General features: G+C 43.4%; 1 protein-coding gene across 1 annotated transcript in view; it reads right to left on the bottom strand.

The window, feature by feature from the left end:
- The window catches only part of ABCA12 (ATP binding cassette subfamily A member 12), a 90151-nt gene extending 77684 nt beyond the window's left edge, over positions 1 to 12467 (bottom strand). The window contains exons 1-2 of the mRNA XM_061454449.1: positions 12399 to 12467; positions 8328 to 8421 (exon numbers count right to left, since the gene is read on the bottom strand). Of these exons, the coding sequence (XP_061310433.1) occupies positions 8328 to 8421; positions 12399 to 12467 (163 nt within the window). The remainder of the gene's footprint in view (positions 1 to 8327; positions 8422 to 12398) is intronic.
- Between the last annotated feature and the right edge of the window lie 371 nt (positions 12468 to 12838).

Here is a 12838-nt window from a genome sequence, read left to right as displayed (position 1 = left end):
TGATTTATATTTGTCTAAGAAGTCACAACACAGAATGAAAATATTTACTGCTACTTTCTAAGCAAAATGTTTAACTATATTGTGTACACACAACCTTCTCACCTCCTTTCTCATCTTTCCCGTACTCACACAGCATTACTTTAAACTTCATGCCTTTGATTTGTTAAACAGCCAAAGACAAACATGCCTGTGTCATGACATGATGACGATACTGTTCCTCTTCAACTACGTGCATCTGCCCATTTCCAGCTTGGTTCACATCTGTTTATCAGTAACAAATTAAGCTGCCTATTTTTTGTAGAAAATCTTTATGATAATGCTAGGACTTTTGATCTCTCTGCAAACACTAAACCCCGCCATCAAATCTATGGGATAAGATCAATTTTGAAGCAGGGTATTTTTTACACACATGAGGAATGGTCCTAATAGAATCATAGGATAGTTTGGGTTGGAAGCAACCTTAAAGCTCATCTAATTCCAAACATCCTGCCATGGGCAAAGACACCTTCTGCTAGACCAGGTTAAAGCCCCAAATAGATGACTGGCCTATCCCTTATCTGTGATTAGAGAATATTTAATTGCCATGGCACTTGAATTGCTGTGACACTGTAACATTCATGTGTACTGAAACTCACATGTGACCTTGGAGAAAGGGACCTCCATAGCTACGTGGGAATGAGGGAGCAGGGCCAGGAGGAAAATGCCAGCTGAGACTTTCCTCTACCCTTTTCACACCTGCAAGATCAATGCCCATGCTAGCCCCACACTTGTTGCAACAAACAGGTGAGGACAGTAAGTGTTACAGTTCCTGGCAGTACAGCCCCAATCTTGAGGAGTGTCTCCAAAGCCCACAGGAGTAATTAGTCCTATTGATTTTAACGGGATTACTCAGACATGCTCCAGACATTAGTGCTGGAGCAGAACTAATGGTTCAGTGTTGCACTCCCTATTCCACTGTTGCCTTTCATATCATAAAAGCCATTTTTAAACCCATTCCAGAGAGAGCAGGCAGTCTCTTTCACCCTCTTTTTAGCCAGCCAGCAGAACTGCCACTGACTTCTTCAATTTCACCTGTTGAGCAGTCAGCACTCAAAGAAGAGGTTCCCTGAGCTTACCCCCAAGTTGCAAGACACCAAAAGGCCTCAGTATCTATTGGATCAGAGTCACACCGGCACACAGCACAGTGAAACAAGCCACTACACACGCTAGTAATGGCAATCTGGTGTTAGGCCAAGTCTCAGTGTCCCTGGAGAATGCACATTCCCCCTCTGCCTTCCTATTATGCTTTAAGCAGTCTCACCCTTAGCCATCTTCCTTCCCTCATATGAATTATGAGGGATTTTCTTATTTCCCCTGTATAAATTGTGTAACAAAAATGTTGCATCTCTTGCACATACATCAGTTTCCCTGTGTACCTCACAGCCTACTCTGATTTAGAAATCATATGCCAGTTCCAACATCCTGTTTCTCAAAATGAAAGTTCAGCAGGACCCCAGATAAATCCATTCCCCCCAAGATGCCCAGTGTGGCTGGGGGAGATTCAAGAGCTTGCATTTTCCATCTTTACAGCGACAGCATCCTTGTTTCCCCTAGTGTCTCAATAACACGATGTCCTCAGCTGTCTGCCTACAACAGTGAGATCAAAACAGCAGAAAACTCACTGCGAGACTCCTCTGTATTGATGGCCTCAATGGTGGAAGCATTTCGTTGCCTAATTCTTCCCTTGAGCAATTCAGGCTCTTTAAATAAGACCAGCCCAGGGCAGACAGCATCTGCTTCCATGCTTATTAAGACCAGGAAAGCTACTTCTGCTCTCCCACAGACCTTCACCTCCCACCCCCTGATTTAATAAATTCAAAATCAGCACTTGAATGTGATTGTGTTGGTTTCATGTACTGATCAGGGATATCAGAAAGATCAGAGAGCATAAAAATTGCAAAGGAGTGGGAGAAGTAAAGGGAGGAGAAAGAACCCCCAAACCAAGCAAAAGAACAAAGGAGGGAGAAGGAAACCTCCTAAGAGGTATTGCAAATTTGGGTTGAGATGGTGAAATGACAAAGCTGATGAGCAGGGACGGCACTGGAGGTTGACTGTATTGTGGAGGGATGCTACACTGCCTGAAGCACAAACACACCAAGAGAGAGAGAAGAGAAACTGCGCACTAGTCCTTTTCCTATGGGGCTTTTACAAGCAGTATTTAATGCAGAAAAGGCTAATTTGGTCTTGTTGCAATAGAGCCAACTTGCTCTTGTCTAAATAAGCAGCAGGGCACTACACAAACAGGACCTGAGAAGAGATTCAGGATATTCCCAGCAAGAACCTGGAACCTAAAAACTTAAATCCATATCTAGACTCTTGAAAAAAAAGCCCCAAACGGCACAAAAGCTGTGTTTACTAAACCAACGTGTCAATAGTGAGTGCCTCCACGTAGTCTCCAGAGTCCAGGTTTAGATTCTTTAAACAAAAGTGAACTTTCCAGAAACACACACATCAACAACTTCTCACTTCAGCCCAAGCTCAACTGTTCAGCATGTTTGGAAAATAAGTTTGCATTTCTAGGTCCCACCATTGGTATTCAACTGCCTCAGGGAGTCAGAATTAAGTGACTGCCCCAATGCCCTGTTGTAATTCAGTAAGGAGGAAAAAAGCCCCAACAGTGGCAACTCAGGAGCTCCAACTCTAAACGTCCTTCAGTCACCCCTCACAAGGTGGAAGAGTCTGTAGAAAGCATCAGGGATGTGGAGATGTGTGTGTTTGGAAAAGGGGAGAAAATTGACAGAAAAGAAGGGGAGGAAAATGAAGCAAAGTAAAGGAAAATGAGGACTGGGGCTGCTCCACCACAGACAAATGGTGAAGGAGATCTGGAAGTCTGATGTACTTGTAAAGAGTAGGTTGAACCCTTGGGATGGATTATGCCTTGCATAAATGCCTATGACTTCTCCAAATGAATGGAGTGGCCTATGTAGCTGAGCCACCAACTCAACTCCCTGTAATTAGCATGGTAACCTATTCATTTTTCCATACTATTAGGAAAAGAAATTATTTCAGGTCCCTCCAACTGTGAAAAAAAAATCCTTTAAAGTGCAAGCATCTTTTCAGAGCTTTCTCATCTCCAGGATGGTATCTCAGAGGAAGAACAGTGCTGTGGTCAGCTTGCTTCATGCCATCTACCCTCACATATGTACTAGCAGACACAGCCATCACTCACGTTGAGAATTAACCCAGCTCAAGATCTTTCTCTGTTCCTGGAAGAAACTGTGGACAAAGTCAATGTAGGGGTTTCTGCATCAGAGCAACATGCTGGGATTGAGGCAGGGAATTGTCAGAGCTGAAAGTGGTTTGACATCCTTAGTTATGCAGACCCCCAGGGCAGCACCCCCTGAACTCATCTACCACCACATTGCTGCAACAGCCAAAGGGGCATGGGTGACGGAGAGTGACAGGCACTGCCTGTCATGTGCTTGGCAGAACCTTGCACCCATCACAACCAGCTGCCTTACCTGCTTCCTCAGTGCTATGGGAAAGCGGATGCTATCTGCATTTATCCTTTTAAGCAATATAGAGTATCCTCCTTTTTTTGACACTGCTCTAACCAAGGCAATTTATGCCTCAGTTACTTCTAACATGGCAACAGTCCTCAGCAAAGAAGTCATAGAAAAGGTGTGTCTGCAGGTACCACAAGCCACAGCCTCTCTCCTAAGGATTCTCAGATCTCCACTGTGATTCATACTAATTTTCCCAGCCAATTCTGGACCTGTTCAAATCCTAGCTACCTATCACAGTAACACTGGATGAAGTGTAGTTCAGAGACTCCCCTCTCCTGGGCCCTCTCCCAGGAGCACTGGAGTCAAGAATGAGAGCAGAGTATTTGCTCCTACGTAGTTATGTAGAAGCTGCTCCTACATAATTGTGCATGCAGCTCTGGCTCTAAACTAGACCACAGCAGCTATGCTGGTACTGGCCAACATTCTAGTGCTCAACTATTAGGATATTCCCCACAAATATTAGCTGCAAAGAGCAGCCTTGTGGAGCACTGCTACTGAGTCCATCACAAATACCTTTGAATGAATGCAATACACCCTGCAGGCGTATCCACAATGGTGATGAAATCCAGGTGGAAATTGTGGGAGGAGTTGTTTCACTGAGAAACACTGAGAACATTTTTCACTGAAAATGTTCAGGGAACAAATTCCCTGGCAGAACTGATGGATTTAAGGCCAGAGTCAAGAGCACAGTTTCTTTCTATGCAGAATGAGGTATGGCTTTAAGAGCCTACTGGCTGTCCCTTGGAAAGCCAAAGGAGCAGAGCCGACTGGTGTCTAGCACTGAAGAGCAGGGTTTCTGAGTGAGTGGACTGCTAATCACATCCAGAAGAGCTTCTGTGGAGGATAACGACGAGGACAAACTGACAAGACGGGAAAGAAGGGGAACAGAAAAGGAAGAAAGCAGGCAGGGAGGGTGTTAACAGTGCTAGTTAAAGCCAGAGTGTAATTGGGCTTCTCTGTAGACTGAGTGGGTTGAGACCTGAGGAACAGATTGTATCTCATATACAGCTCCCATACCTTGCAAAAACCAGTAGTGATGGAAAGGGACTTTTATCCCTACTCGCTGCAGAGAACAGGTGATAGAGGCACAGAAGACTGGAAGATACCATCAAACCCAGTTCAGTGGCTTTCACACTGCAGGCTTCCAGTCCAGAGCTTATTCTACATGTATGTGACAAAACACATCCCAATACCTCCTAGCAAATACAGATGCTGTAACAGCAAGGTCAAAAAGCCACAGCTGTGATGTGCATAGTAAGTTGGATAGGGATTTTGTCTGGTTAGACTCTCAGATCATCACAGGAACTGGGTATGCAGAGAGAAATCTTTCCAATTTCTCCTGACAACAATCTCTGCTGACCTGGGTATATATCATCAGACAGATGCCTGGGAGAAAGGAGAGAGGTGTTTTTTTTCCTCTAGATGCTTTAGTTGTGAAGAAAATTACATAACAGATGGATTTCAGCTCCTTGTTTTCTTCAGCTCTGAGTTTTTCTTTGAGCATCCTCTTGATGGGTGACATTTAGTTGACATGGCATTTCCCTTCGGACTTTAGTCTGGCACAAGCTCCCCTTGCACTAGGTACTACACATCATTCAAAGCAACTTGCTCTTGTGGGAAGCTCTTGCCACTTGCTCGTTCTTGATTGATATTTGCTTGGTAATTTCTCTATATATCGAATGTGTATTAGACATCCTTCAGAAGACCTTACTGTCTTCAATTTGAGCTATTTTAACTGAGCAAGTAATAGATTTCATGATATTTCTGTGGCACTCAATACATGAGAGAAACTTACAGACTCTGATTTTCTGTGGGGTTATCACTAAGGTCCCAAAACTTAGCATTTGAGTAGTTCCTTCTATCTCCGTGTCATTGATTCTGGGCTTCTTGACTTTTTTGGTCCACCTACAGTAATTTCATGACAGCAGAACTGAAACAGCTTCTTATCACTACTTAATGGTTGTGTTTTTTAAGGCAGGTGTTGGAACTCAGCATAAAGTGGATTTTATTCCTGTTCAAGATGAACAGAAAACCCCCTCCTGTAATAGTTTTCCTAGATGTGTCCAAAGTTCTAATAGAAAAGAATGTTCACAAATACTTTCTCTATTGCTTTACAAGCAAAAAGTTGATACATTTTTTTCAAGTGTCAAAAAAAAATTAATTTATTAATAGTCAAGAGGCTATCCTTATTTAACTAGAAAAGCAGCATAAACTGGTTGTTTGATGCTCTGGTTAACGTTCTTCTCCATCCCCTTGGGATTCTTAGGTGGTATCTGAATATCTGGATCACAAGAATACATCACAATCATTATTTTCCAGCATCTCTTTCAATAGAGAGTTACTATTATCCACTTCTAAGGTAGACAGACTTGCGTACTTTGTGATACTTGTCTCAAAATAGAATCTACCTATGGAAGAAAAGGGGATGAGTCCAAAGATCCTGCCCAATCTCCCCCTTTCCTGCAAAGCACAACTGACAGAGCTACTTGCTCTTCCTAAGAACATTCCTTCTAATCCATTAATTCAAAGATGCAATCATCCAGAGCCAAAGTGCTCCAAATAAATATAAATTCAAACTAATAGCCATGTAGAGTAAAAAAAATCATATTTTACCATTCAGCTGGCTCTCTTGACATTCTTCTTACTTGATTTATCTGGGGCAGAAAGCACAACCAATGGAGCAGCGTGGGAGGACTGCCATTTCCACACTTGGCAAGACCTGGGGCTTTCACAAAGTACCTCGTCCTGTCTTTCCTGCTTCAACTGGTTCAAGGGAATTGCATAGAACCACAGAATGGTTTGAGTTGGAAGGGTCCTTAAAGCTCATCCAGTTCAAACCCCCTGCCACAGGCACAGAAACCTTCCATTAGACCAGTTGTTCCAAGCCCCATCCAACCTGGCCTTGAACACTGCTGGGGATGGGGCAGCCACAGTTTCTCTGGGCACCCTCTTCCAGGGCCTTAGCACCCTCAAGTCTGGGAGAACTTACAAAGGATATAACTGGCCTTTTACTAACAGAGATGGGCTTTGAGTCAAAAGACCACCCTAAGACACCAAGGATATTTCTCCATTAAATATTTCCTATGACACTTTTGATAGTTATTTATGCAGCCTTCCCATCCCTGATTACAACCTGAGGTACACAAACTTTTAGTCAGATTAGGCTGCAAGCTCTCTGGGACAAGGGCTATCCTAAATGCATATCTAGTATTTTTCACAGTGGCCGTTTCTCACAAATTATACAGAAGCAATGACTTTAATCAGAGTATAACATGTCACTGAGGTGAGTATTTCCAGCATGTTATACATGCTATGAGGAATCAAGAGCAGATTCCTCATAGCCGTATTTTACACACCTGATGGCTACAAAGACTGGAAGCAGATTCCTCACAGCCGTATTTTACACGCTTGATGGCTACAAAGACTGGAAGCCAACTGCTTGCCCTCACTGCTGCCAGACACTGCCTCTTCTCCCCCTGCAGCAGTCTCCCTGCCCTAAATATACAAATCCAAAGTTGCCCATGTCAGGGCTTTATTCTTATCAAGTTGACAACAGCCTGATGTAGGTTGTCCCTGTTGGTGTCTCTCCTGTCAACCACCTGGTGCATGGTAATTTTTGAGGTCCTGTTCCTACCCTGTGCTGGGAAACTGTGGCTCTCAATAATATCTCTTCACAGCTTTGTGTTGCAGCACAAGGATGTGATTCAGCAGGCTAGCTGTGCAACATGAAGCAAGAATCTTGCATACCTTTTAGGGTGTCTGCAACAAGGAACCCCTCTATTGAGCAGAAGGGGTGTATGAATGAAGAGTGTAGCTCAGTGATTGATTCCTCCCAACACAAAGGCAGGCTACCACTGGAAAGAGGGTCTCAGCCCTTTTACTCACTCCTCTCCCCTTCCTTCAGGCTGCACTTCTGAGGCCACAGACAGCAGAATCAGAGATTTCACCCAATTCAAAATTAACACTGTGAAAAGGAAAGAGGCTTCCATTTGGATAAGCTCTTTGCTCTGTTTTACTATATCGCTTCATGAACAAATGTGCCCAGGGCTGGGACATGCTGCTTCTGATGACGGTGACCACTCACTAAATCAGTGTGTTTTAGAGCAGATCAAGGTGCACCCATGCTCTGAAATGCAGACGTGTTCTCTTGACCCAGGAAGTAAGGCTTGCAAGCACAAAACAGTTTGTGCAAACTCTTCACTCATTTAACCACCAACAGATATTCACCCACCCAAAAAGCTGTTCTTTGACTTGCTAGAAAGTGCTCACAGAGTTACATCATCAGGTCCCAGGAGCCAAAAAAGGTACCACTCTTCAGCTGAGCCTTAGTAGCAAGCTGCCTAAATTGGTACTTCTTGCCAGTAACACACACAAGGTAAAATCCTTCATGTTGACCAATCTCATGTTTGTTACCTTACCTTCATAATCACACCTGAAGCCTATGCCCTTACTCATTTTACTGAAGATCTCCACCAACTGCCCTCTTGTCCATCAATTTATTATGTAAATTCATACTGCTGTCAGCAACAGCACTGAGTGCCTCTCAGGGAGACAGTGCTTTAAAGTTGTTTTCTAATAATAAAGCTAATTGGAAAAAATAAAATAGAAACAACCTCAGAGGAACACACACATTTTATTTACAGCATTCTGCATTCCAGGAAATCTCCACTGGAAACTATAAAGAACCCAATTTGTAAAAGTAACAAAACACATCAAATTAACACATCAGTCATTGAAATGAGACCGAAATCCCAAAGACATAAAAACAAACCAGTTACTTACAGTTTGGCTGTGGTTCTGGAGGGAATTTGAGACGGATAATGGCCAAGATTATGAAAACAACCACAGGCCAGGAAATTAAAATGAACGACCATACCTATAAAACAGCAATGAAAATAGATTGGTTATGTTTGTCACATGGATGTGTCACAGAACTTGGCTGGAATGTGCAAGTGCTGCCCTAAATGAGTAATGAGATGCTCTGTAAATCACTCCTGTCTTGGTATACATACAATTAAACCCAAGTATTATCTATGCAGGAAGAAAAGACTATGTAAGATTTTAAGAACAAATAACAAGTCTGAAAGAAACACAAGCCTTTCTGGGCTTCAGTTTGGCTGATGATTATAAGAGGACAACATTACAGCTTTAAGACGCTGCTATGTAATAACAAAAGCACACTGAGATGTATAAGACTTTTGGAAGCACTGGTCACAAGATAAAAGAGCTGAAGTGTGAAAGGTTGTTTTCACTTTCAGTGACTGTCGCTGCTCAAACAATGGGTAAAAATGACTTTGATTGAATATACCCCAAAATGTAAGGTTTTGACAAGTAAATTGGCAACTCTACAGCACATTTTTCCCCCAAAAGTTTCACTGTTCTTCACAAACAGTAGTTGAGTCTCACAGCGGGGCTGAAAGAAAGGATGTTTTCATAGTATTCATCAAAAAGAAGTGCAACTCAAAGCAGAGGGAAGGAAGGTATTTGTGGAATTGTGTAATGAGTCAACTGGAGAAGTCACATTTGAGCACCAATCACTCACCAGGATCCTTCATATGAGCTTCTGACCCCAGCAGCCAAAATCCCTGGCACCATTCTATTTAGAGCTGAGATGGAAGAGATGCTATAAAATTGGCCTAGCATTTTGGAAAACCCATGAACATTTATAGAGGTCTTGCCTCTGACACAGGGTTGACTGTCTCAGTGGATGAGAATGAAGAAAATATAGCTTGTTAATCATCTACTATAGTAAACCAACCTAGGCAGAAGCTCCAAAGTCAGTCTTAAAAGTGCATGCCTTGGAGTTTTGTAAGCTAAGAAAATGCAATTATTTAAATCAGCAACTGCTTTTGCACTAGCTGGCTACTGCATAGAGCTTTCCATCCACCAGTAGTTAAGCTCAAACTACCATGTGCTGCAAAATTGCTGTGCTATTTTCATGCCAAGTTTGGAAGCTGCAAAGATGTCTTTCTTCAAAATCATCCCATTTTTCACTGTTGCATTGCTAATTTTTTTCCAGATCAGCACATATTACCCCAAACTGGTTTTCCAATGTAATTCCAAGCCCATAAGTGTTTTCATTTCCTGAAACACTCACTGGAACATAAAAACAGACAGACAAACAAACAAATCCTGGAGAGCAATTCAGCTTAAAGATGGTTGTTTCACAGCAACTCCATCCCTATCATCCCTGATGAGATGACACAGCCTTTGAATTAGGAGTAAGATTAATGCCTCAAAAGCACACAACTGAAAAACATCAAACCACAAGGCACCTCCCCACACATCCCTTCAGAGAGGATGCTCCTCTACATGATCCAGCTTGCACTCTACCTCTGGGTCCGTGCCTCCATCCTCACACTCTACCTTCAACATTCAGCAACATTTTAGCTTTCACAGACAGTACTTTTACTGTTTTTATATATACAACTTCTAACAAGACTGACCACAGAAACTAATATATTTTCATTTTTCTTATATCATATGATTTCTCTATAATCAGTCCCAAACATGCTGTTTAGCTCTGATTAATTCACAAGCAAACAGGATTATTAACACATCCTCCTTGTTTAGTACCATGTAGGCTAAAGTAAAATTATAGGGTAACAGCACAGAATCTGATATTAGTCAGAAGATGCCTAAAGGAAGGGCAAGAGATCTGTCATATTCTTGGGGCAAGAAATGATGCCGATTGTTTCTACTCGGGGAAATCTTTGTACCTCCCAATTTTTAGCTAAAACAGGGTTTATGCTCCCCACTTTCCACACAGCTCTTCCCTTAGTACCTCTGTCCTTTGATTCATTTGGAATTAGTAGCTGGGCACACGAGTTGCAACATAACAGCATTCCCATTGACAGGCACCTCTAGTTCACAAAACCCAAGACAATCACTTTGGCCAAACTGCTTGCAGGTGGAACATGTTGACTTGAATGGAGCCATAACCAATCTCAGTTTGGCTCTTGGGACATCAAGCTCTGTGAGGTAGGTTGCATAATCCTTTGGTTCCTGGATTATTCTGCTGCTAAAAGTAGATTTAATTTCTCAGACCATACTTAGCATTTCTGGATGCAGGCACACACTCTCCCTCCTCCTTCTGTTTAAACAACCACACTGCATAGAAGTGGCAGAGATGCAAGAGGCATTGATTTCCCCAGTTCCCCTTGGTACACAGGCCAAACCTTGCTCCTGAGAAGGCTGCCACCTAAGCTCATGACTGTTCCTGTCTCAGCAGGAGTAACCTCTATTGAGGCACTCCCTGGCCATGGATGCAGACCTGTAGCTGATTTCAACATATTGACAGCCAAGCAAGCTGTAGCTCTCCCCATGGCGCACAGATAGAGGCACTCTCTCCAGGGGATCTGCAGAAAGCTCACAGAGGAAATAAAGTGTAAGGCAAAAGGCAGAAGCAAATGTGTTTGCCAGCTCTGGAAAGGCTGACAAGCAGAGACGAAAAGCACATGAGTCTGCAGGGGGGAGCTGACTGGTGTCAGCCATACCCATCAGACCAGTGAGGGCAGCCAACACCACTGCAGCAGCAGGAGCAACCTTCACTCCTAATCAGAAACTGAGCAGCACAACAGAACATTTTCTCACAAAACAAGCATGCTAAAATAAAGAAAAAAGCTTTCTAAAAGCCTGGTCTGTAAATGAAGGCAGACTACACATGTGAAAACAAGAAACACAAGCAGGAGAATAGAGAGATCAGGATGTTTGGGAGCAGAGATCTGGGTTTACCTCCTCACACCCTCTCCAGTGTAAGCAAGCTCCCTAACTTGGAGCAAGAGAAGGAAATGAAGGAGGGTTGCAGGGAATGCTTCCATAAAATAATCAGTACTTTGCCAGATTTTAATTGGCATTTCAATTCTATAGAATTGATATTTCAGCTCCTCAGGAAAACAGAATTAAAGCAAGTGAGACTATGAGGTCAGAAGTACAGGTAGGGCTTAGGTTACCATCGACTCTGGGGACAAAAGAGCTGAAAGAGATGCAATTTTTCTGCTTTTAACAAGGCTGTTAGGATTTCTCTTGAGAACTTAGAGGTAACTTGATGGGATTCCTCTGCATCCCAGAAAAAGTCTTCTGTATCCTTGACAGCAGTGAAAGATATTCTGAGGTGCACAGCACATCCACAGCTCCTACGGAGGATGATAAGGAGTCAGGTCAACTCAGCACCTAACTAGATCGGGCTCCAAAACCAAGAGGCAGGACAGGACTGGTAAGAATGCACCTTGCAGAAGCATGTGGTGATAGGAAGCCTTTCACTCCATCCTCAGATCACACCTTTCATGGCCATTTTTCTCTTGTCAGCATTTTCTGCACCCACCAAGGTTTCCATTCAGCAAAGCAAGTTTAAAACCCACCTCATTTGGATTACTACCAAGAGGACTTGTCGCAATGCAAGTCCGTAAGCTGCAGCATTGTTTAGGATGGCATCACAGTGCAGCTGTATTGAAATCAGACTGGAGCAAAACTACTGGCCAGGCTTTGTCTGGACATACAATGCCACCCAAAGGAACATATTCCTCCCTGGTGCTGCTGCAGTTCAGATTGATCTCTGGACATTTCTGTAAATGGTCTGCCCCTGAGTTGGGCATAGTTTTGTTTGCAGGGACTGCTGCCCAAGAGATCAACAGCGACATCTGTAATACTTAATCCAGACTCCTGAGCCCTCATGCAAGACCTAATCACTTTGGCTTAAAAAGGCTCATCTTCACTTCCATGCCGTTCCCTTCCTTCCCTCTGCATCTATCACCTTCAAAGTATTTCTGTTTTAAAACTGTGACCTTCCTCTCCTGCAGTGCCCCCCTTGCTCCTCAATTCCTGTGATTTCCAGGCTCCCCCTGTCACACTCACCGGCTGCCTCTTGACACTGAGCCAGTTCTTCCAGAGCAGAATCCTCAAGTGCTGAGAGAGTGCAGCCATCCTTAGCTGAGCTGACCAAAAGCAAAGGGGCTGCGTGTTCTTCCTCCCCAGACTTAGGAAGCAAAAGCAGAGGCTCTAACCCAAATGGGCATCCAGTGTCCAATATCCAAGCCTCTTCCTCTTCCCCACAGCATAGCTCTAAAGCAGCTACTTCATCCACTTGTGGCTGCTGTACTCCCAGGAAATGTAGCTCTTGTCCTCACAGCAATAGCTTCTAGCAAATTCAACAGGTTCTTCTTCTCCAGGCAGGCAGGCAGGCGCAGCAGCCTGTCTCCACTTGTGTTAATTACAATATCCAGCCTCTCCTGGATGCTCCTTGTTCAAGCCCTAACCGATAAAATGGATAGCATTCCAAAAAGATGCTTCTGCTT

This window comes from Pezoporus flaviventris, unplaced genomic scaffold (genome assembly GCF_033815535.1).
Source record: "Pezoporus flaviventris isolate CSIRO_AGI_PZ_B2104156 unplaced genomic scaffold, CSIRO_AGI_Pfla_v1 ptg000001l, whole genome shotgun sequence".
NCBI classification, from domain to species: domain Eukaryota; kingdom Metazoa; phylum Chordata; class Aves; order Psittaciformes; family Psittacidae; genus Pezoporus; species Pezoporus flaviventris.
The sequence above is the reverse complement of the archived record's forward strand: the minus strand, read 5'-3'. Positions and strand labels throughout refer to the sequence as shown.